Below are 26381 nucleotides of genomic sequence, written 5' to 3' on the forward strand. Positions count from 1 at the left end.
CCCACAGACCCAGATCTGAGACTTCGCCCATTCAATAAGCTTTTAATTTTTTACATAAGAAAATAATATAGAACCAAGAAACTTTTGGGGCCCTGGCCAGCCGAGGAGGGTCCGCGGACGGAGTTCCGGGGCCGGCGGGGGCTAAGGCACAGTGGTGGGGGGAAGGTGGCCGGTCACAGGTACACGGGCTGCTCCTGGCCTGTGAGCAGGCGGTAGGTGGCAGCAGGCATCGTCTTGATGTGGACCTGAGGGCGGAGAGGAGGCGGCAGCTGGAGGCGGCCTCCTCCCACTCAGACCCCGCCCACCCCACCCCCCCACCCCCGCGCAGCGCACCTCAATGTGGGCCTCCGTGAGCAGCTCAATGATGCGGGCGTGGGGCGTGGCCACCACACTCTGCCCGTTGATCTCAATGATGCGGTGCCCCACGCGGACGCCCCCGCGCTCGGCAATGCCACCCCGGAGGAGGCTGCAGATCTGGGGGGACAGGAAGGGCCACGCTGCCCAGGGGGCCACGCCTGGGGCTGCCCACCCCCCACCCCCCACCGGGTCCGCGGGCTGGGGACTCACTATGCCGTCCTCCACGCAGAAGCCCAGCTGCTCGCGGACGTGGGGCCGGCGGATGATGGCCGTGGTGACCGGCGGGCAGTGGACGATGCTCAGGGTCACCAGCGTCTGAGACTTCACCTCCTGTACAGGATGGGGGCTGTTGGCCTGGCTGGGCCTCCGGGGGGGCTGCCAAACTTCCTGCTGGGCTGCAGCCCCTCCTGGGCCTGTTTACCCACTCATAAAATGGAACCTATAGATTCTACAAGACCCCTTGAGAAGTGGTTAAGAATGCAGGCCAGAGCTGGGTGGCCTTGGAGTCAGAGCTGTGCCACCTCTCACCTCCCTGGGCCTCAGTTTCCTCATGGTCAAAAGCAAGGTTCTAGCAGTGTCCACAAGGCAGGGTTACAAGCACTCAGTAACACACTACGTGAACCGCGTCAGACTTGCCCTTCTGGCCTGGCCAGGCCCCTCCCCATCTCTGGACCTCAGTCTCCCCGTCTGGGCAACGAGGGTCAAGACTCAAGAATACACTTGCTGCCTCATGGCACAGAGGACAGGCCTTGTGTTCCAATCCTGCTCCCGCACCAGAGTGGTGTCCCTGGACTTACCCTCTCTGAGCCTCGGTTTCCCAGAGTGCACGGGTGCGGGTAGGACTTGAAGCTCTACTTGCCCCTTCTGGACTGAGACACAGACCTGGCCTCGGGCTCACTTTCCCGGCCGTGTGGGGAGGGGGGGACTGCCATCTGGGGGGCCCTCGCAGGCCCTCTGCCCCGGCCACCCCGGAGGACTCACGCGGACGGCAGCCTGGCAGGCGGCCAGGGGCAGCCCCACCAGGCTGGTCCCGTTGATGGCGGTGATGCGGTCTCCAATGCTGAGGGCCCCTGAGCGCTCGGCGGGGCCCCCGTGCAGCAGGTTGGCGATGACGGCCGTGGGCAGCAAGGAACCCCAGCCCGACTCCACCAGGGCTACGCCCAGACCCTCACCCCGGCGTTTCTCGATGCACACCTGGGGGGTCACAGGTGGCGCTTGAGGGCTGCTTGGAGGAGGCAGGAGGAGGTGGGTGGGGGGCGCGGGAGGGCTTCAGGGCCACTTGGTGGGCCGGGGTGGGGGACCCACTTGCTCACCTCCCTGCAGTTCTCGCTATTGGAGAAGTGGTCGAGGTCCCCGTTGTGGAGGTGGCCGGGGCCCGTGGCACCCTGGCTCTGCTGGGAGCCCACCTGGCTGGGGTTGATCCCACTTTCCCGCAGGAACTGACTGTAGGCCACGGCGAAGGCCTGGCCGATGGCCTGGGCGATGAGCTGGGCCTGTGGGGTGAGCGGCACCTCTCTGGGGGTCCCACCCACCTCCTTCAGGTCCCCCCCAGCCACTGACATCCCTACTACCAGCCCATCCACCCCCAAGTGGGACTGACCTGCCAGCTGCTGGCCGAGCATCTAGGGGGAGGGGAAGGGAGACAGGCCTGGGGCAGGGAGGGTTTGGGGAGACAGCTGCCAGTCTGAGGCTCTTACAGGAAGGCCTGGAATATATGGCTCAGGGCCTTCAGGAGGGTGAGGACGGAAGGACGCTGGGGTGACAGTGAGACCAGGTGGGGCTTTGGTGGAAAGCAGGGGCCACTGTGAGTTCCCCCTCGCCCTCAGGACACCCGGAGCCCGCTGCTCACGTCCTCTGAGTGGAAAACGTGGCAGATCATCTTGTAGAGCCGGCGGCTGTGGGGCTGGGATGCCGGCCGCCGGGCCAGCCGCCGCCGGGCCATGAGCACCAGGATGCTGCCGATGTCAGCGATGTAGGAGATGGTCTGCAGGGCGTGGTCCATCAGGGCCTCCTGGAGGGGGTGGGGAAACCAGGCTGGGTGGGCTGTGGGGGCCTCGCTCGGCAGTGGAGGCGCCCACGCCCCAGAGGCCAGGCCTGGGCCCCGTACCTGGGAGTCAGCCGTCAGAACCTTGACCCTCTTGGTGGAGACGAAGAGGTCTACCTCTGTCATTGGCTGGGTCTCCCCATCGGGGGCCTGTGGGGGGCGGGGTGGGACGTGGAAGCCCCCAAAGACCCAGACTCTGACCCGCCAGGCTCAGAGGGCCTCGGGGGACCCGGCCTGCAGCCCACCTACCCGCCCACCCACCTGCCGGCCCCTGGCTTCACCTTGACGCGGTCCATGGCCTCCTGGGCCTGCGCCATGCGCGTGCTGGGGGGCGGGTTTCGCTCAGACACCAGCTGGGTGGAGCCCAGGTATTTGGCCCCGAATATGACACCATCTAGGAGGTCTTCGTGGTCACAGGGGCCGGACGCTGAGGGCGACAGCAGAGACGGGTCAGCCCCCTAGAACCTCTGCCAGGCTCGTCCACCCCTGTGGGCTCTGCTCAGAGCCCTGAATGGTCTGGAAGCACAGAGTTCTGCCCCGCGGCTTGGCACTTGGAGCCACACACGCCTGCCCACGGCCCCAGAGCCACCCCATTAGCCAGAGCCACAGGTCAGTGGCTCGGCCCTCATGGATGTAGAGCCCTCCGTCAGTCTAGAGCTGGCTCTGCCCACAGCTCAAGGACTCCCGGGCAGAGGACGCGGTTTCAGGAGCAGGCTCTGTATCCAGAACCAGAGCCAGAAGCAGCTCTTGTGCCCACACCCAGCGCCGCCCTGTGTGACTAGAATTCCAGGAGTCAGGCTAGAACCAGACAGTCCCACTCCTATTTCTAAAACCCTTGACATTATAGAACCATAGTCAACTCTGCTGGATGGTTCTGGAAGCCCAATCAATCTAGAGCCAGTCAGCTCTGCCCACTGCTCTAGGATTCTCTATCGGCCCAGGACCACAGACAACTCTACCCCGTGGTCATAGAACTGCCCAGACAGAGTAGAAAGGGGCAACTGTCCACATACCTCAGACTCTCATACTGTCCAGAAACCCAGGTGGTTCCTGATCTGTGATTCTAGAACTCCCTGACACGTCTCAAACCACAGAATTCTGCCTGGGATTTTAGAAACCAACACTGCTCCAGAATCACACTTTTCCACTACGTGATTCCAGAGCGTCTTGATCAATGTAGCATTGGGAAGCTCCTCCTGTGGTTCTAGAATCCCCTCAATAACTCGCAACTGCAGATGCACGGGGCAATTCTAAGAATGATCTGAACAATCCAACTCTGCTCATGGTTCTAGAATCCCCCCAACCCAGCCCAGAACCACAAAAAGCTTCGCCCCCATGGCTCTAGAATTCCCTGAGCAACCTAGAGCCAGACAGCAGTGCCAGTGATTCTAGAATATTCTAATCAATAGCTATTGCTTTTTGGAGAACCACAGGCCACGGGGAATGAAACCACATTCCAGTGAACTTAAAGGATAGCCAGTTCTGCCCACTGTCCTTCATGATCTAAGCATTCCAGAACAACAGATAACTCTGCTCTGGGTTCTAGAACTGCACCATCCAATATGGTAGCCACCAGGCACATGTGGGTATTGTGCACTTGAAATGTGGCTGGTCTGGACTTAGATGTGCTGTAAGTGTAAAATGCATACCGGATTTAGAAGCCCTCATAAAAAAAATGTGAAATTATAAACTGTTGATTGTATGTTGAAATAACATTTTAAATATATGGGCTTAATTTAAATGTTATTAAAGATAAAGATAAAAATGTTATAAAGATAATTAACACCAGTCAGAATGGCCATCATCAAAAAATCTAGAAACAATAAATGCTGGAGAGGGTGTGGAGAAAAGGGAACCCTCTTACACTGTTGGTGGGAATGTAAATTGATACAGCCACTGTGGAGAACAGTATGGAAGTTCCTTAAAAAGCTACAAATAGAACTACCATATGACCCAGCAATCCCACTACTGGGCATATACCCTGAGAAAACCATAATTCAAAAAGAGTCATGTACCAAAATGTTCATTGCAGCTCTATTTACAATAGCCCGGAGATGGAAACAACCTAAGTGTCCATCATCGGATGAATGGATAAAGAAGATGTGCCACATATATACAATGGAATATTACTCAGCCATAAAAAGAGACGAAATTGAGCTATTTGTAATGAGGTGGATAGATCTAGAGTCTGTCATACAGAGTGAAGTGAGTCAGAAAGAGAGAGACAAATACCGTATGCTAACACATATATATGGAATTTAAAAAAAAAATGTCATGAAAAACCTAGGGGTGAAACAGGAATAAAGACACAGACTTACTAGAGAATGGACTTGAGGTTATGGGGAGGGGGAAGGGTAAACGGTGACAAAGCGATAAAGAGGCATGGACATATATACACTACCAAACGTAAGGTAAATAGCTAGTGGGAAGCAGCCGCATAGCACAGGGAGATCAGCTCGGTGCTTTGTGACCGCCTGGAGGGGTGGCATAGGGAGGGTGGGAGGGAGGGAGACGCAAGCGGGAAGAGATATGGGAATATATGTATGTATATAACTGATTCATTTTGTTGTGAAGCTGAAGCTAACATACCATTGTAAAGCAATTATACTCCAATAAAGATGTTAAAAGAAAAAAAAAAGATAATTAAAAAAGTGTTTGCTTTTTTAATGTGGATAACTAAAAAATTTCAAGTGACATGTGCCTCGAATTCTATTTCTGTTGTATAGTTGTAGAACTTTCTTGAATTAGACAGTTCTGCCCAGTTCTAGTACAGCTCCTAAAGGTCTAGAACCAGAGATAAATTCTATTCACTCCATGGTTCTAGAACTCCCCAGTCTAAGTAGAACCTGACAGCTCTGTTCATCATTCCAGAACACCCTCATCAGCTGAGGTCACTTTAATCTAGAACCACAGGCAAAATGCTAGGTCTGGAACTCTCTAGGTGAATCACAGCTCCACCCATGACTCTAGAACCTTCTTGGAACTACAAGTTCAAACCAGCTTCCTTTCCCACAACCACAGAACTTGTTCTTTGACCTAGAGCCTCAGATAGTGTGGGGGAGAATGTTCTAGAACATTCCAGGTGGCCAGAACAGGTACTTCTCATGCCTTGAGAGCAGACTGGCAAACTTTTCTGCAAAGGCCCAAACAGTAAATATTTTTTATTTTGTGGGCCAGATGGTCTCCATTGCAACTACTCAGTCTGGCCGTTGTAATATGAAAGCTACAACAGACAACACGCTAATGAATGGGCATGAGTCTGTCCCGATAAAACTTTATTTGCGGACACTGAAATTTGAATTGCCTATCGTTTTCACCTGTCAAGAAATGTTCTTTCAAGTTTTTTCAACCATTTAAAAATGCATGGGGGCTTCCCTGGTGGCCCAGTGGTTAAGAATCTGCCTGGCAATACAGGGGACACAGGTTCGAGCCCTGGTCTGGGAAGATCCCACATGCCATGAAGCAACTAAGCGCATGCACCACAACTACTGAGCCTGGGCTCTCGAGCCCGCGAGCCACAACTACTGAGCCCGCATGCCACAACTACTGAAGCCTGCGCGCCTAGAGCCCGTGCTCTGCAACAAGAGAAGCCACTGCAATGAGAAGCCCGCGCACCGCAATGAAGAGCAGCCCCTGCTCACTGCAACTAGAGGAAGCCCATGAGCAGCAATGAACACCCAACAAAACCAAAAATAAATTTAAAAATAATAATAAAATAAAATAAAAATAAAAATGCATGGGACTTCCCTGGCGGTCCAGTGGTTAGGACTCGCACTTCCACTGCAGGGGGGGCGCAGGTTCGATCCCTGGTTGGGGAACTAAGATCCCACATGCTGCATGGCATGGCAAAAAATAAATTAATTAATTAAAAAATAAATAAATAAAAATGCAGAAGCCGTCTTAGCTCACAAAACATACCAGAAAGTCCACGGATGGTAATTTACCAACCCTTGCTCTAGAATCAAGTGCTACAATTTGCCAAGTCTGCCCTAACGCTCCCTATTCATTCTAGAACATTCTCAGGACTGTCTCTCTTCTTTCAGTTGTCTGCAATCTACTCGAACCCAACCTCAGAGTCTCTCTAGAAGCAACTCGTTACTGGCAAACTTTGTGCCAGGTTTTGGGAGCTTGAGTCGGGCTGTTCTGAAACCCCGAAGTCCCTGGGGCCAGGGTGGGCGGGACACTCACCCTCCTGGAGGGCAGGGTAGGAAGCCAGGGTCTCGGGGCTCTGGAAGAAGACAGAAGAGGGGTAGGCCTGAGTCCTCCTGTTTGGCTCCCAGAAGTGGAGCGGTCTGGGGGGGCGGGGCGGGTTCTACCTGGGCACTGGCAGGTGGCTCTTCAGAAGTGACCAGAGGTACTGTCTCCAGCCAGAGTTCTGGGGAGCTGCTTGAGCTCCTGCCCTCGTCCTGCTCGACAGAGGCTCCTTCTGCCCACTCCTGGGGGGCCATATCCCCCTCTGGGTCATCAGGGGGCTGCAACAGGCGAGGAGCAGGGTCCGGAGGTTCCTGGGGACCTGACTGGGAAGGAGGGCGTTCGTCTTGCTGCAAGAGGCTCAGCAAGTCTTCCCGGCCAGCCTCGGCGGACAAGAGCCCATGGGCATCGGTGATGTCCTGAGAGGCCAGGCCATGGCCAGTGGCAATGTGCAAGGGGCACGGGGGTCCGTCTGGGGACAGGCCCACCAGATCACCTGGCAGAGCTTCAAACTGTTGCAGCAGGTCCTGAATATTTAGCCCGTCAAGTTCCATCTGACTCAGGCTGCCTGGGCCTCCTGGTGCCGGGTCCCACGGGCAATCAGGGGTGAGGTCCTGAGAGGGTGAAAGTGTGTCCCTGGGCTCCTCCAAGTCCATGGCTGGAGGTCCTGGAGGGGGTTGGGAGGTTGTCAGGAATTCCATGCCTGGACCCTGGGCTCAAGCCAGTATCTGAAAGAGAGAATCAAAGATGAGATTTCCTAGCTTCCAACTTGGTACCAGGCTCTCACCTGGTATGTGTTCATACAGAACACATAATTTAATCCCCATCATACCCCACAAGGAAGGTTCTGCTACGATCCTCATTTTACAGACGAGAAAACTGAGGTGCAGAATGAGCAGCTGCAAGGCTGTGGCTTCCCAGCTCCAAACCCCGGGGGATTCCCCTGTACCCGTTGCTCCAGACCTCTCCCCATCCGTGGACCCTGTTCACCCCAGTCCTGGTTCTTCCAAGTCTTCCTCCCCGGAGATGTGGAGGCTGGAGACATACTCTGACTATATAGACCCGACCGGTGTAGGTCGCCGAGACCCATGACTCAAGACCTCAGTCCAAGACTTGAGACCCAGAATTTCAGACTTAATACTACAGTTCCAAGATGCCAGAAAGCGGACTCTCATCTCAAAACCTCCAATGCCACCCTCAAGATCGACTCCAGACTCAGACCCCAGACTGAGGTCCACTCAGACGCAGCCTGAAGACACAACTCGAGCCTAAAGCTGAGTTAAGACCCCAGTCCTCTAGCGGACCCCAGACTCAAGACTTCAGACCCGTGACCTCAGGCGCTGGCTCCAGACCTCGCTCTGCTCCGCCGGCACACTCACTTCCCAAACCGAGGTGGCCTCAACCCGCGCGGCCCCCAGAACCCCGCTCCCTGGCTTGTCCGGTCCTGCCAGTCGCCGCCGCTCGCCAATTCCCGGACTGGGCGCTGGCAGATCTGTCCGCGCAGCACTCCTGGACCACTGGGCATGCGCACGCCCGCGGGGCTTGCTGGGAAATGTAGTTCTCTCAGCCAGCCTGGCCGCGCGGGGGCGTTAGATGTTGGGACCGTGAGTTCGAGTCCGGAACCTTCATTTACGCACAGTGAAAGCTCGGGCTGGCTTCTGAGCCTGTTTCCTGAACTGCAAAGTGCGGTTTAAAGCCACTGCTTGACTGCTACGGCTTTGCTCATTATTCCAAGGGATGGCAGATGGGAAGAAATAGGACTGGAAAATACTAAAGGAGCGTGAAAGGCGGACTCTTTCGACTCCAGGGACACCGGAAGCGACGCGGGGACCATATTGTAGACAGACCTCCGGTGTGGCACTCAGTAGGGCGGCCGAATGGCTCGCCTGGCTTAACTTTACCTCCCTAAACTTCCGGCTTCCTCAGTTGTAAACTGGGTATAATAATAGCACCTACCTCCTAATTAAACGAAATCGAGCTGGTTACAGATTTAGCAATAGATTTAGAAAATAATGAGCCTAATAATGGTGTTAACTTTTATTAGTTTTAGGTTTTCAGTAATTGCTCATTGACTAGAATCAAGGATGTATAAGTTGTGATACTTTAAGTGATAAGTAACTGAAGGGCAAGAAGTCAGACATCCTTTGGAAGTCGCCTCGTGCAGTACCTGGGGATATCTACAAAAGTTTAAAGAAATCACAATTAACGTATGCTTACGGCCGGAATAATACATTTCCCATAAATCTCTAGGAGCCTACAACTCCCAAGCACCCCTCGGCCGCAGACGTCCTCCGGAAACGTGAACGTGCAGGCGGCCGGGATACGTCATGGCGGCCAGGCGCCTCTTAGGTGCTACGTGGAGCTCGGCCGGCTGGCGGGTTCGGGAGCTCCCGGACCCCGCCGCTTCTGTAAGACTCCATGTACGAGATTATGCCAAGAGACCGGGTGAGCTGGGTTAGGAGGAACCAAGATGAGAATGGTAGGGACATTGGGGAGTTGGTAGTGCGCAAGCGCTGGTTGGGGAGGCACGTCCTAGAGTCAGCGCGCAAGCGTAGAGGCTAAGCTGTTTGCGCAGGCGCAGTTTGAGGTACCTAGGGCGCGATTGGACTCAGTGCGCAGGCCCAAGGGTTTTTTTGTTTTTTTTTTTTTAAATGTCGGGGCGGGGGTAGGAGTAGGTCATGGACTTGGGTCCCTGTGACGTTTCTGCTTCCAAATTAGTCACCTTTGGCAGGTTATCACCAGAAATTGGGGCCCATCTAAGTATTAAAACCAAAACAAGGTTATTTAAATTTTCTCTGGATACAGCCTTGCCCGATTTCCTTTGTTGTAAGGAGGGATTTGGCAGACGTGAGGTTTTAAAGACACAGAGCAGCCAGCGGAGGCTCTTTTTTCGTGAGATAAACAGAAGGAATGAAAATGGGATTGAAGAGGAATGACTTGGTTACTCTGAATATCAGTGTCATTTCATGCATTATCCGTGTCCCAGTTAAAATCATTTTGAATGCAGCAGACAGGGTCCAGCCAGGGCAGAAAGGGACGGCTGGCCTCCCGAGGGTGGAGCTGGGCTGAAATGATTCTCCCCCACCGTAGTCATTAAGGGGGGCAAAGGTGCTGTGGTCGGTGAGGCCCTGAAGGACCCAGAGGTGTGTACAGACCCCATCCAGCTCACCACGCACGCCATGGGTGTCAACATCTACAAGGAGGGCCAGGATGTGGTCCTGAAGCCGGATTCCGAGTACCCAGAGTGGTGAGTGTGCCAGGACTGGGTAAGGAGGGCCTGGCTAACCGAATCTGAGGATCCGGGAGGGCTTCCCTGGGGAGGTGGTGTGTGAGTCGACCTGAATGGGTGGACAGAGCGTTAGAGGTGGGCAGGAACAGCCAGTGCACAGGCTCCAGGCAGAACTGCACCTGGTTTCTTAGTGGACTCCGGGAGGCAAGATGGAGAGTAGGGGGAGACAGGGCAGGAACTTGATGGAGCCCAGCTTTCAGGGGGCTGCAGGGGGAATTTTGCTCTTGGCCCTGAGAGCAGTGGCAGGATGCAGAAGCTGTTGCCACGTGCCAATCCTTCAAGCTGGGGAAGGTTTAGAAAGGTTGAGCGAGTGGGTGGGGAGGCCTTACAGGTGGGCAGGCGGCACGGACAAAGGCCAGGAGGCAGAAGGTTTGGCGTGCGCCCACCTCAGATCCCAGCACCCTTGGGATAGGGGCGCTCCCTTGTTCCATGTCCTCAGGGTGGGGAGGGACTGCCCTGAGGTCAGGGGTCTGGGGTGGGGGAGCCGCGGGGAAGGGGGCTGCTCTACAACCCCGACTCTGCCCACTCCCCGTCAGGCTGTTCCAGATGAACGTGGGTCCCCCCAAGAATCTGGAGGAGCTGGACCCTGAGACCCGGGAGTACTGGCGGCTGCTGCGGAAACACAACATCTGGCGCCACAACCGGCTGAGCAAGAACCAGAAGTTCTAGCGGGAGAGGGACCAGAGCACCCTGACCCTCCAGTGACCTGGAGGAGATGCGGTGGGTCGGTGGGGGGGTACCTCCCCCAGCCCACCCCCTGGACTTTTTATTTTCTGGAAACACAGACTTCTCAGAGAACAGAGGAGACTACCACCCTCACTGGGGTTACTGGGTGGCCCCTGCATTGAAGCTGAATCAGGGCCCTGGGGGCCAATAAAGACTTCTTGGGGCAATTGTTGGCAGGCTCCAGATGCCTCTGGGTGTTGTCGTATGTCAGGGCCAGGAGGGACTTGGGGGAGGCAGTGGGGAGGTGGGCACTTCAGACCCAGTGGTCCCATGGCCCAGCCTCCACCCTCAATGATTGCTGGGCATCTGCAGGTCCATCTTCCCCTCCCGGCCTCACTGAGCTGCTCACCCTCATTCCTGGAATTCCTAGTGTTGCCCAAGAGGCCCCAGCCTCCATCCTCAAGGCGGAGGGTTTTCTAGCCAAGCCGCTCTGGGTTGCACTGGACTCACACCTGAATCAAGTCATCCGGAGCAGAAGAGAGTCTTTGTGAGCTTCAGGAACTGAAATGTCCAGGGGCACGGTCTGACTTCAGGCACGGCTAGATCCAGGTGCTTCAGTATTCAGCTATGTGGCTCTCCATCTCTGGGTCCTTTTAACTCCAGTGGGTAGTTCTCTCGGGCAGGAGTGGCTCCAGGGCTTCTAGCTGACACCCCCTATCCAGTTCAGCAAGCCCAGCCAGAAGGAAGGCACTTCTCATTCCTTTCTGCCAGGGTCACAGGGGTTATCTTCATTTGCCAGTCACTTGAGCTGAGGGACCTGGGCCTACTCATCATTCTCCTTTCCATCCACCACCACTGGTGCCCACCAGATTGAAGGAAGCTGGAGGACACACACAGTGCCAGGACCACACTGCCTGGGGGGCTGGAACAGGGCCCTCTTGCCCTCCAGGCTCCTCCAGAGCTGGACAGGTAGGGCAGGGCAGGGTCCCCGAGGCTAATTCTGTCTGGTCCCAGGAAAATGAGGGCCCTCATCCTCTTAGGAGGACTCTGCCAGGCGGATTACCCCACACCTGCCCTCGCTGGTGGCCTGTTCTGGGCAGGCGGATCGTCCCAACCCTCCCATGGTTCCCCATGGCTCTCGGTAAAAACAGAAGTTGTAATGGCCACGGGCCTCCTCACTGTTCATCCAACGTGCCAAGCATGATGCTGCCCCTGGGCCCTCTGCCTGCGCCGCTCTTCCCCCGGATGTTCTCAAGGCTCCCTCTTTCACCTCCAGGCCTTTGCTCTGATGTTGCCTTCTCATTGACGCCTCCCCTGACTACCCTATTAAATTGCAACCCTGCCACACATTCCTGATCGCCCTTCCTGGTTTTATTTTTCTCCCAAGCACTTACCACCAGCAGGTGTTTCATGTTCTACTTATTTTTAAAATCGTACTTCTTGTCTCTCTCCCACTGGAGTGGCAGCTCCACTAGGGCAGAGGCCTTTCTCTGCTTTGTTCAGTCGTGTCCTTATCGTAAGTTGGATGGGTGGACGGATGACTGGATGGATGGCTGGCCTGGCTGCTGCAGTGTAGACAGCACACAGGCCATCGGGTTCACCTGAGGTTGGAGGTTGGAGGTTGGAGGTGAGCAGGCCAGCTGAGAGCCCCAGTGGGCAGGCGATCTGGGTGTGAGGACCTAGAAGTGAAATTCCTGGAATGTCCTGGTACCTGTGGTAGCTTCCTGGACAGAGCCTGGAGCGACTGGGGTGCTGCCCCCGACCAGAACACGGCACTCTCCTGTTCTGACCCTGGCTGCCCCATCCCATAAGGAGGTGCCCTGTCATGTGGGCACTGGGCCAGCCCCAGGCAGCAGTGACATCCCATTCCTTGCCAGCTCCCCCCTCCCCCCAACCTGGAGTGCAGCTCAGCCCTGGGAAGGGTGGCCGTGATGCCTTCGTGAGCAGGACCAACACCCCCCCATCCGAGCAGGTGGGGCCCCAGGACGGTCCTTGGAGGCTCCCAGGGGGCGGTGTTTTCCACCAAGTCAGGCCTCGGCTGTGGCGCATCTCAGGTGGGGTCAGCAGGGACGTGGTCAAGGACAGACTCTGGGCTGCAGGTGACAAATGTCTGCTCAAACTGACTTAAGCAGAAGAGGGAATCCACTGGCTCAAAGTGCAAAGTGTGGGCGGGGATGGGGTCCTGGGGAGGCCCCCCTTGCGGCTTGGGTTCCTCTGTGCTGAGCAGCCTCACTCTTCTGAGCAGATCCATTTGCCCAGCGGCTCGTACTCTCCCAGTTCCAAGTCCCGGGAGAAACAGAATTTCTTTTCCCAAATGGTTTCAACAAAAAGTCATGGGCCTGACAGCACCCGTGTCCCCTGCAACGGCAGGCGGATTCTTAACCACTGCGCCACCAGGGAAGCCCTGTGTGGTCAGTTTTTGACAAGACTTACCTGATCTTACAGGTCTCACCCACCCCGCCCCCGCCAAGGCTCAGAACCCGTGTTCTAGATGGTGTGGATGGAGATGTTACCTGTTGCTCTGTGCAGTCATGGCCCCCAGCCCCATGTGGCCAGGACAGCTGAGGAGCGCAACATGTAATTTGTTGTCACCAGTTTGAACTTCCGAGCCACATGTGGCTGGTGGGGGGTCCCGGTGGACTGTTCCAGAAATCCGAGCTGGCCCCTCTGCTCCAGCCAGTCTCGCTGCCTCTTCTCTGACCGGGAAACTCCCAACTTGTCACCAGGCATCGTTGCCTCCGGTCACCTCTAGCTCCCTTGCTCTGCAAACCCGATACATCCCGAGCTTGGCCAGTCCTAGGGCTTCTGTAGCAGCTGTTCATGCCCCTTGAGGGGACAGTGGGGACAAAGCCCAAGCGGCTGGAATGAGCTGGGGATGAAAGAAGAGATGGTGGAAGCTGAGGCCATGTGGCCAGGGGCGGCCTCGGCAAGACAGGAAAACTTGTCTTCAGGCTAATGTACCCCAAAGTCACCCTGGGACCTGTGGAAGTGTCACCTCACGGGGCAGAGGAGACTTTGCAGGTGGGGTTAAGGCCCCTGAGATAGGGATGACCCTGGATTCCCCGAGGGGCCCAGTGTCATCACAGGGTCCTTATAAGAGGGAGGCGGGAGGGTCACAGAGAGACGGGAGATGATGCGCTGCTGGCTGTGAGGATGCAGGAGGGGCCCCGAGCCAGGGATGCGGCGCCTCTAGAAGCTGAAGGCGGGAACCAATGCTCCCCTGGAGGCTCCGGAAGGACCCGCCCTGCCCACACCTGTGAGACCCACACGGTAGGGGTGAGGAGGGGGTCCAGGCAGCTGGGGAGGGACCCTGCTCCCCCTGGGCAAGGCAGACCCTCTGCTGCCTGCAAAAAACAGTCTGGGGTGCCTGGGCAGGTGAGGGGCCAGGGTCCTCCCAGCTCCCGTGCCCTGGCTTTGGGTCGAAAGAAAAGCCAGCAATGACCACCCGACCAGGGGTGGCAGGGCAGCTGAAAAGGGGACCGGTGTGGCCGATGTCCTAGCACCGCCCTCCCCAGCCACCTGTCGGCACTGGCCCGGGCCTACAGGGTCAGCTCAGCCACACCCTCTCCCTTGCCCCTGCGCCGGGCCGCGAGGAGCCCCCGCTGAGCTCCCGGCATGGACCCCACTGACAGGTCCTCATCTCTCCCAGGAAGGACATGGGCGCACCTGGCATCAGCCCCGCCCCCACCCGCAGAGTCGGCAGGGGCCTCCAAGGGAGCTGCGGGGACTGCGCTGAAGGTACCCAAGTGTGCTGGCTTTCAGGAAGCCTCCACACCCAGCTCTCACGCCAACACTGCCGGGGCCCAAGTGTCAGGAGGCCCCACTTGGGGCCATGGGAAGCCCACCCTGCCTGGGAGAGGCCAGGGGTCTGCCATCCCCTCCCATCCCCCAACCCAGGGCAGGATGATGAACTTCAGCACAGGCAGGCTCCCAGCGCTGCGACACAAAACCTGGGATTCTGATAAACCAAGGCCCCAGACCACGCTGGCCCGACACGCTTTATTCAACCCCACCCACAGGAGCCTCCCTCGGGGCCGCAGCCTCTGTGGAGGGGCCTTCCTGGGGCCCGTGATGGCCTGGCCCCCGGCAGTGTCACTGCGGCCTCCGCAGTGCAGCGACCACAGTCCTCAGGGCTTTGTGCTTTGACTGGACTAGGAAGGATGCAGTCAGCCCAACCTCCTGGGCCAGAGTCCTTGGAGGGAGTGGGCAGCGAGTCCCAGCCCCGAGGGGCTCCCACTGCCACTGTCACCCCGCCGGGCAGGCCACGGCAGCCCACGGTGTCTGGCCCGATGAGGCAGCGACCCAGGCTCCCCCGCCCCCCCGACAGTAACGGCCGCGCGTGTGGCAGGGCTGGGACAGGACTGGCGGGCCCTGGGGCTGCACCGGCCCGGGGTTCGTGTCTCCAGGCGATGGAGGGGCTGGGGGCCACCCCAAGGGCATTCCTGGGGCTGAGGGAAGGGGGCTGGCCCGGGGTCCACTCAGGGTAGCAGAAGCTCCCCTGGCCAGGGGCACTTGCTGCAGGGGGGGACAGCATGACTCTGACCGCCTCCAAACCCCATGCTCCACAGAGGCTGCTGCCCAGGACTGGCCAGGAAACGCGCCTGGGATGGGGATGCAGAAGCCCCAGGTGGTGGGAGGCCCCACACCTGCCAGATCAGCGCCACTGTCCCTGTTCTATGAGGTGAGACCGAGGCCTGGAGGTCAGCCGATGGCGGCGCTGGCCTGGAGCCTGGCCCGAGTCCGGCCGTGAGCAGTTAGTTCTCTGTCCGCGGCGCTGACCATCAGGCTGGGCCGGGCTGCAGACAGTGAGGTCTTCAGGCGCTGAGGCCTGAGTTCCCATCCGTGTGCAACAGACAGAAGGTTAAGCAGCTACGTGGACATCGGCCTCACCTCTACCATGAGTTTTACTGAAGGAAAATGTCCGGGTTGTGCCATTTGCTCTTGGGAGCGCTGTGCCCGCCGGGTGGGCCCTGGGGAGCCATCCTGCATCCCCTTCTGGAAGGGCTGATGGGCGGTCCGGGATACCGTCCCTCATGTGTGCAGGTCGGGAGGGGAGACAGTTCCACAAATGCTTCTCCAGCCCCGCGGGGAGCCTCGCAGGCGGCCCAGTGGCAGCTGTCCTGTGCGAGAGGTCCAGGGCAGCAGCCACGGGGACCAGGCTGGCCCGAGTTCAGTGTGGAGCCATGACCCCGAGGAGGGGCAGACATGGGGGGTCCATCAGGCGAGAGGCCGTGCTTCAGCCATGTCCCCGTGGCCCAGGGGAGGGGACACGCCTGGGCAGGGTGAGGGCCGAGTCTGCAGGTGGCCCCATGCGGGAGGGCAGGCGGGTGGGGCCCGTGCAGGGACAGAGAGGGCACCATCCGTGCCTGGCAGGCCGTCCTCCTTGAAGACAGGTGCTCTCGGGAGGCGCCCGGCCCAGCACTGCTGCCACTGGCACAAGGCAGGCCCCAGGGACCCGGACCACCCCTCACCCGTGGTCGCTGCCCGCGCGAGCTGGAGCTGGGACCCGGCCAGTGCCTGCTCTACACGTGCTCCATCTCCTGGTCCTGGTCGGGCCCCTCCTCCTGGTCCCCGTCGTCCTCATCCCCGTCAGCGCCCGCCCTGCCCAGCGGCGCCTCGCCGTCCCGGGCCAGCTCCTCCACGTGAGCCAGCATGTCGGCCATCAGCGCCTCCTCCAGCCGCTTGCGGACCTGCTGCACCAGTTCCTCCTGCCTCCTGCGGACACAGGAAGACCTGCTGGCCAGGGCACGTCCATCTCTGGGGAGACGGGGGCGCTGCAAGCGCCCCGTCCAGACAGACGCCCCCGCTCCCGCCCCCGGCCCCAGCACAGCCCCCAGGCCCTCCCCAAATCAGCGCCGCTGAGAGGGCAGCTGCCGGCCCGGGCCAAGGACCCCTGTCCCCTCCCTGCCGCCTCTAAGGTGCCCCCCTCAGCACGTGGACCTGACTCTGTGCCTGTCGCTCCCCTCCACCGGCCACGAGTCCCTCCTCCCAGCAGGACCACAGCCACTGCCACTGCTGGACCTGACACCTACGGTTCCCACCTCACTGACTTTCTATTTCTGCAAGTTGTGCTTTAAAGATCTGCTTGGACTTTTCAGACAGTCGTGCTCTTTTCCTGCCCTTTCCCTAGGGATGAGCCCTGTGCATACACGTATGTGAACATGCACACGTGTATGTGTGCATGTATGTGTACATGCATATGTGTACGTGTTTGTGCATACGTGCAGTGTATGTACACACGTGTGTACCTCTGTGTGTGTGTGTGTACACGTGTGTGGTCTCACCGCCGTGTCCTCGCCTCTCTCGGGGCACAGGGCTGCCCTCTCGCACCCACCTGGCTTTTACCTGCAGTGCCAAGACTGCCCCCCACAGCACTCCAGGTGCAGCTGCTCTGCCTTCCAGCCCCTCCGCCTTCTCCCAACCTCAGCTGTGCACTGATGTTTCAAAGCTGAACACCACGCATGTTCTACCCTCTCAGCACCTCTAGATGTTTCCTGCCCAGGAGCCACTTCCAACCACCTTCCCGGAGGCCCTCCCAGACAGCTCTACCCGCACCTGGACACCACCCACAGGGTCCTGGCCAAGCACAGGCCCAGCATCCAGGGCCCGGGACGCGCTCTGCTTCCCCTCAGCCCCCCCTGCCCGGTCCTGCATGTGCCAGCGCCCCCTGACCCAGGGCCTCACAGCCCACGTGCAGTCCTGCTCAGGGGAGCCATCGCAGGGCCAAGAGCCCTGCCCTCTCCCGCCCCTGCAGGCTGCCCCACCCCCCAGGCGCCCGCCTGTCTGAACCGAGCCCTCCCCCAGCCACTTCCACATCACACCTGGATACTGGCGTGGGGGGGGGGGGTGGGACGCTACCTGATGTCCTCATCGGTCACCATGAAGGCCTTGCAGAGCGGCTGGGCTGTGTTGAGCCACACCCCGGGGTTCTTCTCCACGGCGGCTGAGAGCTGCCCGGTGATGGGCATGGTGCTGGTGTGCAGGGCGCTGGCAATGGCCGAGAGCAGCGTCTCATCCGTGCAGCCGGGACCCACGCCTGCCGGGCAAGGGAGGGTGGTCGCTGCGGGCACCAGCCTTGCCCCCTCAGCCCCGATTTCATTCTGAACCTCCCTTTACAGCGGGCCCTGCCCGGTCCTGCGTGTGCCAGGGCCTCACAGCCCACGGGCAGTCCCACTCAGGGGAGCCGTCGCAGGGCCAGGAGCCCTGTCCCCCAGGCGTCTTCCTGTCTGAATCGAGCCCTCCCTGGCCATTTCCATGTCACACCCGGACGCTGGAAGGGGGCGGTCACTCCACGACATACAGGGAGACAACTACCCTCTCAGGGACAGCAGGGATGCTTTTATGGCGCGGCAGGGAAACCAGACCCCCGAGTGTTTTCAGGACCCCGTGACCAGACGCGGCCCCAGCGTCAGGTGCAGCCCGGCTGGCCCCAGGTTGGGGGAGCACGGGCCTCATCCCTCCTCCATCTCCCCCTTGCCCCCTGCAGGGGGTCACCTTGCAAGCCCTTGGGGAGGTCCATGGTCTTCACGAGCTCCTCCGCGATGTCAAAGGCATTCAGGCCGCTCAGCTTCTTCTCCCAGAAGAGCTGCCGCCACACAGACAGACGTCAGGCCGACGGGACGGCCAGGCCACCTGCTCCCACAGCAGGCGACCCTAGGCGGCCAGGATGGGGGTCTCAGTGTGACCTCTGACCCCCACACTTGCTGGGGCTGCTCGCGCCCCGGGGTCCTCACAGGGCAGAGAAACCCCAAGCCCTGCTTCCGGCAGGACGAAGACCCAGGACGTCAGATGCGCCATCGGACAGTCTGTGGCTCCCCTTCACCCTGGAGTTGGGGGTTGGGAGGTCCAACCTCCACCCCGGGCTGAGCCACGGGCCCAGGGCAACAGCCCCGGCCGACCCCTGTCACAGCCCGAACAAGCGCTGTCCGTGGGCACCGCCTGGTGCAGACAGGGGACCCAGGAGCCCCCGGACGGGCAACAAGCTCACACCCTCAACTGCACCTCCAGACTCTGGGGAGGGGGGCGACAGGCAGCCCCACAGGTTTCTGACCTCTTACCTAGAGGGCTCCAACCCAAATGGAACAGCACCCAGGGCGGCTGGCCATGGCGGGGCCCATGCCCTGCAGGGTCCCTGAGCGTCTCCCCCTCTGACGGCCATGGCCCCCTGCCCTGGCCTAGCACCTCCACACCCCGCTATCTACCGGGCGTTTGTAAAGATGCGTGAAAACGCGGCTAAGGCTCAGTTTTTGGAAAACAGATCACAAAACTGCATTTGTGGGATCTTTTCAATCTGTTCAAGACAGCAGCCGGCCCGAGGAGGCCCCGCATACGCGTGTCGAGTGCTGGTGCCCGCGGGACCGTGCCCCGGGGTGACGGCTCCTGACCGCGGCGCTGGGGCCCCGGGCCCGCGGACTCAGCTCTAAAGAGTGGACCAAGTGCTGGAGCTCACCTGCCGGGGCTGTTCCACGGCCTTCTGGGGGTCGCTCTTCACCTTGTTGCTGGGGTGGTTGGTGATCTTGGTCACTGGCTGCTTGAAGATGGACGCCGTCTGCCTGACCGGGAGGGCCGTGTTCAGGTCGGGCTTGCCCTGCAGGGTCGGGCAGGGTCCTCAGCGGGCTTTCCCCGTCAGCGAGAAAGCCGTGCCCCACAAGGGGCTTCGGGGAACAGGCCCCAGTCACCAACACACCCCGTGGCACCCACGGATCCAGAGGCAACGCCAAGCCCAGGCCCAGCCGCTTCGCTGCCCTCGGTGCGGCCGCAGCGGGGACTCCGTACACACACCTGCTCTCTCTCATCCCCCCCACCCCGCCCTTCTCACCTCCCGCGCCTCGTTCTCCGCAGAGAACGGGACTGGGGGCGCCCTGGCCACCTCTGTTCTGCAGTCGGGGCAGGGAACAAAGTCCCCCGAACATGCGTCCATCAAAGACCCACAGACACACTGGTCACCAGGCACCCAAGTGTGGACCAGAGTTGAGCCGCCTCCCAGGCCCCGTGCCCGAGCCTCTCCTGGGGACAGATGATGGGCGGTTTCCTGTCTTCTTTCTGCTTTTCCACAGCTGCTGAGCTCCCCACAGTGAGTAGCTAGGCCTCTAACTCCAGGACGGTGGGTGAGCCCTACCCAGCAGCGGTCAGCGTGGGCTCACCTTGACCTGGCTCGGGGAGTCATAGCGCACCCGCTGCCGGCTCTTGTTCATCTTGCCCATCAGCATCTTGCCCGTGCGGAAGTCGAAGGTGCTCAGGTCCATGGAGCCGCCCAGGTAGCGCGCCAGCTGGGGCTTGCTCCGGAACTTCTTCCCGCTCGGGCTGCAGACACAGCGCGGTCAGCGGAGGGGGGAGCCGGGAGGGGGGCGCCAGGCCAAGCCGGTCCACCCTCTCCCCAGCGCAGCAGATGCTGAGGCCGAGAGCAGGGATGGACGCCCCAACCTTCGGAAGGATGGGGCCCAGCCCTGGGAGCCTGGCTGGAGTTTCTGGAACATTCCAGAAGCAGAATCTGGCCATGTTCTCGAGAAAAGACCCAAGGATAGCAGGTCCATTACAGCATTATGGACCTGTCCTGGGGGGGCTGGGCTGTAAAACCTCAGTTTTGGGGCTCTTTGGGCACCAAAGAGCTGCCCAGGCGAGACCTGCTGGGAAAGCCTGAAACCTGGCTGTGAAGCTCTGCCATCCTGCTCACCCCACGGACCAGCTCAGCGGACTCGCCTTTCTAGGAAAAGCTAACGCCAACCTCTAGCTGCAGTGCAGACTCAGAGCTCATGCTACAGGTGACCAGAACGGGACCCAGTGAGCACTAATAATGACACGTCCCTGGGCACGGGGACTCCTGCAGCCACTTTGGGAAACAGTCTGGTAGCTCCTCTAATGGTTAAACAGCAATTCCACCCCTAAGTATCCAAGAGAAATCAAAACACATGTCGACATAATAACTTACACCTAATTACTCACAGCAGCATGACTCACTGGGCAGAGTGAAAACAGCCCAGATGTCCCTCCACACATGGGAGCATCACTCAGCCACAAAAAGGAGAGAAGCCCTGACACTCGCTACAACGTGGACAGACCTTGAGAACATGATGCTCAGTGAGAGAAGCCAGACACAGAAGGACACACAGTGTGTGATTCCACTGATGGGAAACATCCAGAACAGGCAAATCCAGAGACAGAGAGTGGGTTCCTGGCTGTCAGGGACTGGGGCTTCTCTTTGGGGTTATGGAATGTTCTGGAATTAGTGGTGATGGTTGCACAGCCCTGAATGTACTAGAAACCAGTGAGCGGCACACATGATCCTCCAGCAGGCCTGGCACCCGTCTAGGACGTCCCTGTCACTCTCCATCTGAGGCTAACGAGGGCCTGCACTTTGCTGATCTCCTCTGAGAGCCTCTAGGCTGAGCCTGAATTCAAGCCAGCACACGCCCGCCCCCTCCAGGTGTCCCTGGGCACTGCGGACAAGTGGCAAAAGTGTGAAGAGTGGAACCCCTTCCAGCCCCACCAGGGCCTCACCTGGGTCAGGGCCAGCCGCACCACCTTGGGTTCTGAGACCCCCGTGGACTCTTCTGGAAGATCCATTTTTCCGTTATGCTCTGTGCTGGCTGACGTGAACAGGGTCCACGTGCCTGGAGCAGCGGAAAGGAGCCAGAGGACCCTGAGTCCCGACTCTGGCTCCAACTATGGCCACAAAGAGGGCCAGGACCCTGACAAGCACTCGCCAGCACTTCTTGGCCTCCAGTCACCCCACCTGCTGCTGTTCTGCTTTAAAAAATGCATGAGGACAGGGAAACAGAAACGCAGAACTGTAGACTAGGGGCTGGGGAGCAGGGCTAAGGGCAGAGATAGTTAAAGGTCTAGGGCTCTTCTGGGGGGAGGAAAAGGCTCTAACTTTGACCGTGGTGGTGGGTGCTGCTACCTGTGAATTGTACGCTTTACACGGGTGAACAGTATGGCATGTGACTCCTACCTCAATGAAGCTGTCACAAAAGTGAACGCAAGACAGAGAGTGGATGGGGGCTACGAGGAGCTGGGGAGCTAATGGACACAGGACTCATTTTGGGGTGATGAGAACGTTCCGGAACTAGAGAGTGGTGATGGGTGCATGAAAACTGCTGAACTGGATACTTTTAAAGACTGAATCGTATGGAATGTGAACTATATCTCAATTTTAAAAACAGGTTTTGCAGATCTGTATTGGGACAGAAAAATGAGCTGTTTTATCCAATAAAAGAAAAAAACTTCTGCAGTAAAACCACAGGTGTAGAACAAAAATGAGCACTGCGGTCTTTCTAGGGAAACAGGCCTACCCGGTGGAGTAGACAGGTAGCCAGAAGCCCGGTGGCCCTCGGCTGAGTCGGTAGGACCCTGAAGCATTGGGGCCGTCATGGGGATGGAGCCAGCACCAAGCGCGGAGCCCAGGGCCTGGGCCGGATGCAGGGCTGTACGAGCCGAGCCGTGATGAGTGAGTGTTGACCCCAGGCCTATAAGGAGGCTTGTAACCCGAGATGCCCAGTGAGGCCCAAACAGCAAGATGAAGCTGGTTCTGGCCAAGCTGAGCCCGCTGCCCAAGGAAGGGGGGTCAACCTGCCAAGCACTTCCTGCTTTCCTGAGTATTTGCACCTTTAAAATGACCTCTGGGGTCTTCCCTGGTGGCGCAGTGATTAAGAGTCTGCCTGCCAATGCAGGGGACACGGGCTCGAGCCCTGGTCCGGGAAGATCCCACATGCCACGGAGCAACTAAGCCCATGCGCCACAACTACAGAGCCTGCGCTGTAGAGCCCACGAGCCACAACTACTGGGCCCGCGTGCCACAACTACTGAAGCCCACATACCTACAGCCCATGCTCCACAACGAGAAGCCAATGCAATGAGAAGCCCACACACAGCAACGAAGAGTAGCCCCGCTCGACGCAACTAAAGAAACCCCGCGTGCAGCAACGAAGACCCAATGCAGCCTAAAATAAATAAATAAATAAATTTATTTATTTAAAAAAAAAAAAAGAGCTCTGGGACTTCCCTGGTGGTCCAGTGGTTTAAGCCTCCACGCTCCCAAGGCAGGAGGCGTGAGTTCTATCCCTTGTCAGGGAGCTAGGATCCTGCATGCTGCAATGGTGCAGCCAAAAAAAAAAAAAAAAGCTCTGGAAAGTCCTCTCTATTCCACACACCCCAAAGAATGACGCTAACTTCCAAGTCCTCAACTTCTTGCCTGGATTGTAAATGTCAGGCAGGGAGATGATTTTTCCAAAGAAAATGCTCGGCTGTAACCAGATGCTCCACCGCCATCTCCCAGTCCTGAGGGCCAGGTCACCAAGCTGGAGGGGTGTGTGGGTGAGTCCTACAGAACTGTCTGTGAGGTCGCTCCACCTCTCCTGCAAAGAACACACTGGCTCTCTCCCACTCTCTGGACTAGCAAACCAAGGTTCCACATTCCTAGGGGCAGGGCTAAGATCCAAGGACAGGTCTGTCCGACTCAACAGCACCGGAGATCTGCTTTCCCTCTGCATTAAGGAACCAGGAAGGGACTTCCCTAGTGGTCCAGCGGTTAAGACTCCGCGCTCCGGGCTTCCCTGGTGGTGCAGTGGTTGAGAGTCCGCCTGACGATGCAGGGGACGCAGGTTCGTGCCCCGGTCCGGGAAGATCCCACATGCCGCGGAGCGGCTAGGCCCGTGAGCCACGGCCGCTGAGCCTGTGCGTCCGGAGCCTGTGCTCCGCAACGGGAGAGGCCACAACAGTGAGAGGCCCGCGCACCGGGGGAAAAAAAAAAAAAACTCCGCGCTCCCAATGCAGGGGATCCAGGTTCAATCCCTGCTCAGGGAACTAGATACTTATTCCTCAAGTAAAAGACCCCACATGCCACAACTACAGATCGCGCAAGCAGCAACGAAGATTCCATGTGCTGCAACTAAGACCTGGTGCAGCCAAATAAATAAATATTAAAAAAAAAAAAAAGAGAGAGAGAGAACCAGGGAAATCCATCTGTGCTCCCTGCCTAGACACCTGGCTCGGCATCAGGTGGTGAGAAGGCCAAGGGCCCACATTCCAGAAAAGATATCACATCCCCCCCAGACCTCCGACCTGCTGGGACAGGGTAGGTCATCCACACCAGAGACCTGGGAGTGGCACTGGACCCCGCACCCCGCATCCTGTCTCAGGCCCTCACCTCTCATTGGAGCCGTGGGAAAACTGAAATTCCATCTGTCCAGCCCCAGTTTGGAGCTGTTCCCTACCACCAGACCCCTATGCTCGGGGGCGGGGCCTTGGAGCGGGGTCCCACTTGATGGAAGCCCGGAGAGGTTCCCAGGCAGGTGGGGACAAGAGGTGAGGCGATGACAGGCTGCGGCCCTCTAGCCACGCTGGCCCCGGTTCAGCTCCTGAGCCTCCTCACAGGCTGCTGGCGCTGCCTGGACCCTCCTCCTGGCCCCACTGCCAGGGCTCACCTCTGTGCTGCCTCCCCAGACAAGCCCTCACTGACCCGCACCCAGCTCGACCAGGCACTCCCATCAATCTGCCCCTCACAGACCCCCACATCTCTCTGCATATGTCATCACCTGTTAACTATGAAAGCAATGGGGTGATGGCTGGGGCACCAGCTGTCACCCACGAGGGGAGGGCCCAGGTCTCACTCCCAGCTGAATGGCCAGGACACCCAGCATGTGCTGCAGAGGCATCTGTTAAATTAACAAAGGACTAGGGGAACAGAGACCTGCCTCATTCTTCAGACCTAAAAGGAAGAAGTGAGAACACAAGTGCGCTCAGAATTAAATGAGGGGCGGTGGTGAGAGGCCTCTTCACGCACCCAGAAGGAAGCTTCTCTAAACAGCCAGCGAGGGAGTGACGTCACAGACAGCCGCAGTGAGGGGGAATACACACGTTTCCCTAAAAGATGATCGTAACCCCACTATTTCATGCTTGACATTACGAGAGGGGCAGCCAATTACAGTACACACTGGAGGGCCACCAGCACTCTTTGGACACTAGAACCTGAGCTTGTCCTGGATGAGCTGCCATCCTTACCCTGCTCACTTCCTTCACTCCTCCCAAAGCGAGGACAGCAAAGGCCCAGGACCTGCTGCACACCCCCAACACCTGGCAGGCATTCAACACGTGGCAGGTGTCCCGCCTGCTTTTCTTTTGTCAGGGTCCTAAAGCAAAGGGGAGGGAGCCATCAAGCCTGGCTCAGAAACAAAAGCATCTTCCACCAATCAAGAGGAAAAAAAAAAAAAAAGGAAGGAAAAAGCAAACAGCAGGTGGTTGACGGTCTGAGGCTGGGCTTCCAGCCGCCTACTGATTCTGTTTCACTGGGGGTGGGGGGGTCCCTGCCACCTTTCTCGGGCCAAGGGCAGCCCTCCCTCCAGTTTGGGTGAGGGAAGCTCACAAAGGCCGCGTCCCCGGTCTGGCGACTGGAGAGGCCACTACCCACGGTGCCCAAGGATGGGGGAGGGGCGGCTCTTAAAAGACACGCAGCTCCAGGACCAGGCCACCCTGTGAAGGGCCCAGAAACCTGCATCTCTAGGCAGCCCTCCCTGGTCCCCCAGAGGGAACCCTGCTCCCTGAAACCCGGGATCCCCACCCGACCCAGACTGCGCGCGGCCCCAGGAGCGCCCCACGAGAACCAAAGGGACAGCCCAGCCCCCACCCCCGCCTCCCAGCGGCATCTGGCCCGTGCCGGGGTGCCCCTTGCCCAGCCGGCCGCTTCGCCGCGGCCGCCGAACAAAGGCCGCCGCCAACCCGGGGCCGGTCCCAGGACCATGCGGCAGCGGGGGGAGCGCAAGCACACTGAGCGAAGGCTTCGCCGGGCACGCACGCGCACTGGGCTCGGGCCCGCCGGGCACGCACGCGCACTGGGCCAAGCGCCCGCCGCGCGCCGGCACGCACGCACGCATGCACGCACAACGCACGCGCGGGGCCCAGGCCGCGGCCCGGGTCGGGGCGCCCAGGCCGCCGCAGAGGCCGCTGGGAGACGCCCGTTGGGGCCCTGCCCGGCCGGCACGTTCATTCACCTATAGTAAAAGACATCCCTGTGGCCGGCCGACAGCCCCGACCTTCTGGGCACTTCTTCCCTCTCCCAGCCCTGCGGGAGCGCCGGGCACTCCCACCTCTTCCGCTCCATCGCGCCCGGCTCCTCGACCCGCCGCCGCCGCTGCCGCCCGGACCCCCGCTCGCCGCCGCCGCCTCAGCTGCCTCCACCGCTGCCGCCGCCACTTGCCGCGGCTGTTCCGGCCCGTGGGCCTCCGCCCTCCGCCCCAAGCCGGGCGCGCGCCGGCTTTGCCGCCCTTTCGGCCCCCTCCCCGCGCTCGCCAGCCCCCGCTCGGGGGGCCCGCTCCGCCCACCCGCCCGCGCGCGGGGGCCCCGTGCTGCGCAGGCGCCGCACAGGTCCCGCCCCGCCCGTGGCCTCCGGCCCCGCCCCTCGGCGGCGGCGCCAATCAGCGCGCGGCCTGAAGGTGGGGCCTGCGGCGGCGCGCGGCTCGTCCGCTCCGCGCCTGCGCCCTGGCCCGCCCGCAAGTGGCTGGTGGCCCCTGCTTGCCGCTGCGCTGTCCGCCTTGGTCTCTCCCGCGTCTCCTCTGAGGCCTGTGTCCCGGGATGCCCGTTCAGTGCCGGACCGCCATCCCGCCGCTTCCCTGGTCTCGTCACTGGCATCCGCGTTTAGGGTCATTGTCGGTGACCACCCACCTCCACACCCCAAGGCCCACCCGACGCTTTAATGACATCTCAGAATCGGCCCCCTTTTCCTGCCTCCTCCTTAGTCCAGCCGCTTTCTGTCTCCTGGGGCTCTAGGCCCTTACTTGGGAATCTCCCGCCCCACCTTGTGTCCCCTCTCCCTCCCCCAGGCCCTCTCCTGCCTGCCCTGCT

At 59.4% G+C, this 26381-nt stretch overlaps 3 protein-coding genes across 9 annotated transcripts; 1 reads left to right on the forward strand and 2 right to left on the reverse strand.

Moving 5' to 3' along the window:
• Window positions 1-26: 26 nt before the first annotated feature.
• Window positions 27-8098, reverse strand: APBA3 (amyloid beta precursor protein binding family A member 3). Of its 3 annotated transcripts, XM_060145661.1 has the most exons (11): window positions 7972-8098; window positions 6718-7320; window positions 6590-6629; window positions 2683-2828; window positions 2465-2551; window positions 2207-2368; window positions 1671-1850; window positions 1339-1551; window positions 568-687; window positions 334-474; window positions 27-245 (listed from the first exon to the last, which is right to left on the reverse strand). In XM_060145661.1, exons 2-11 carry the CDS (start codon window positions 7291-7293, stop codon window positions 174-176), a joined length of 1737 nt encoding a protein of 578 aa, XP_060001644.1. In that variant the 5' UTR covers window positions 7294-7320; window positions 7972-8098; the 3' UTR covers window positions 27-173. The 3 variants fall into 3 exon arrangements, with proteins under 3 accessions (XP_060001644.1, XP_060001643.1, XP_060001645.1); XM_060145660.1 differs by having other exon boundaries at window positions 334-687; XM_060145662.1 differs by lacking the exon at window positions 1671-1850 and having other exon boundaries at window positions 334-687.
• Window positions 8099-8877: 779 nt separating this feature from the next.
• On the forward strand, window positions 8878-10796 carry MRPL54 (mitochondrial ribosomal protein L54). The gene is made up of 3 exons (XM_060145664.1): window positions 8878-9037; window positions 9683-9839; window positions 10418-10796. Exons 1-3 carry the CDS (start codon window positions 8920-8922, stop codon window positions 10548-10550), a joined length of 408 nt encoding a protein of 135 aa, XP_060001647.1. The 5' UTR covers window positions 8878-8919; the 3' UTR covers window positions 10551-10796.
• Window positions 10797-14503: 3707 nt separating this feature from the next.
• Window positions 14504-25831, reverse strand: MBD3 (methyl-CpG binding domain protein 3). 5 transcript variants are annotated; one of them, XM_060145666.1, is made up of 6 exons: window positions 25532-25825; window positions 19691-19850; window positions 18997-19095; window positions 18042-18132; window positions 17406-17583; window positions 14504-16262 (listed from the first exon to the last, which is right to left on the reverse strand). In XM_060145666.1, exons 1-6 carry the CDS (start codon window positions 25639-25641, stop codon window positions 16070-16072), a joined length of 831 nt encoding a protein of 276 aa, XP_060001649.1. In that variant the 5' UTR covers window positions 25642-25825; the 3' UTR covers window positions 14504-16069. The 5 variants fall into 5 exon arrangements, with proteins under 5 accessions (XP_060001649.1, XP_060001648.1, XP_060001650.1 ...); XM_060145665.1 differs by having other exon boundaries at window positions 18997-19134; window positions 25532-25811; XM_060145667.1 differs by having other exon boundaries at window positions 18997-19134; window positions 25628-25803.
• Window positions 25832-26381: the final 550 nt, after the last annotated feature.

This window comes from Lagenorhynchus albirostris, chromosome 3 (genome assembly GCF_949774975.1).
Source record: "Lagenorhynchus albirostris chromosome 3, mLagAlb1.1, whole genome shotgun sequence".
Taxonomy (NCBI): domain Eukaryota; kingdom Metazoa; phylum Chordata; class Mammalia; order Artiodactyla; family Delphinidae; genus Lagenorhynchus; species Lagenorhynchus albirostris.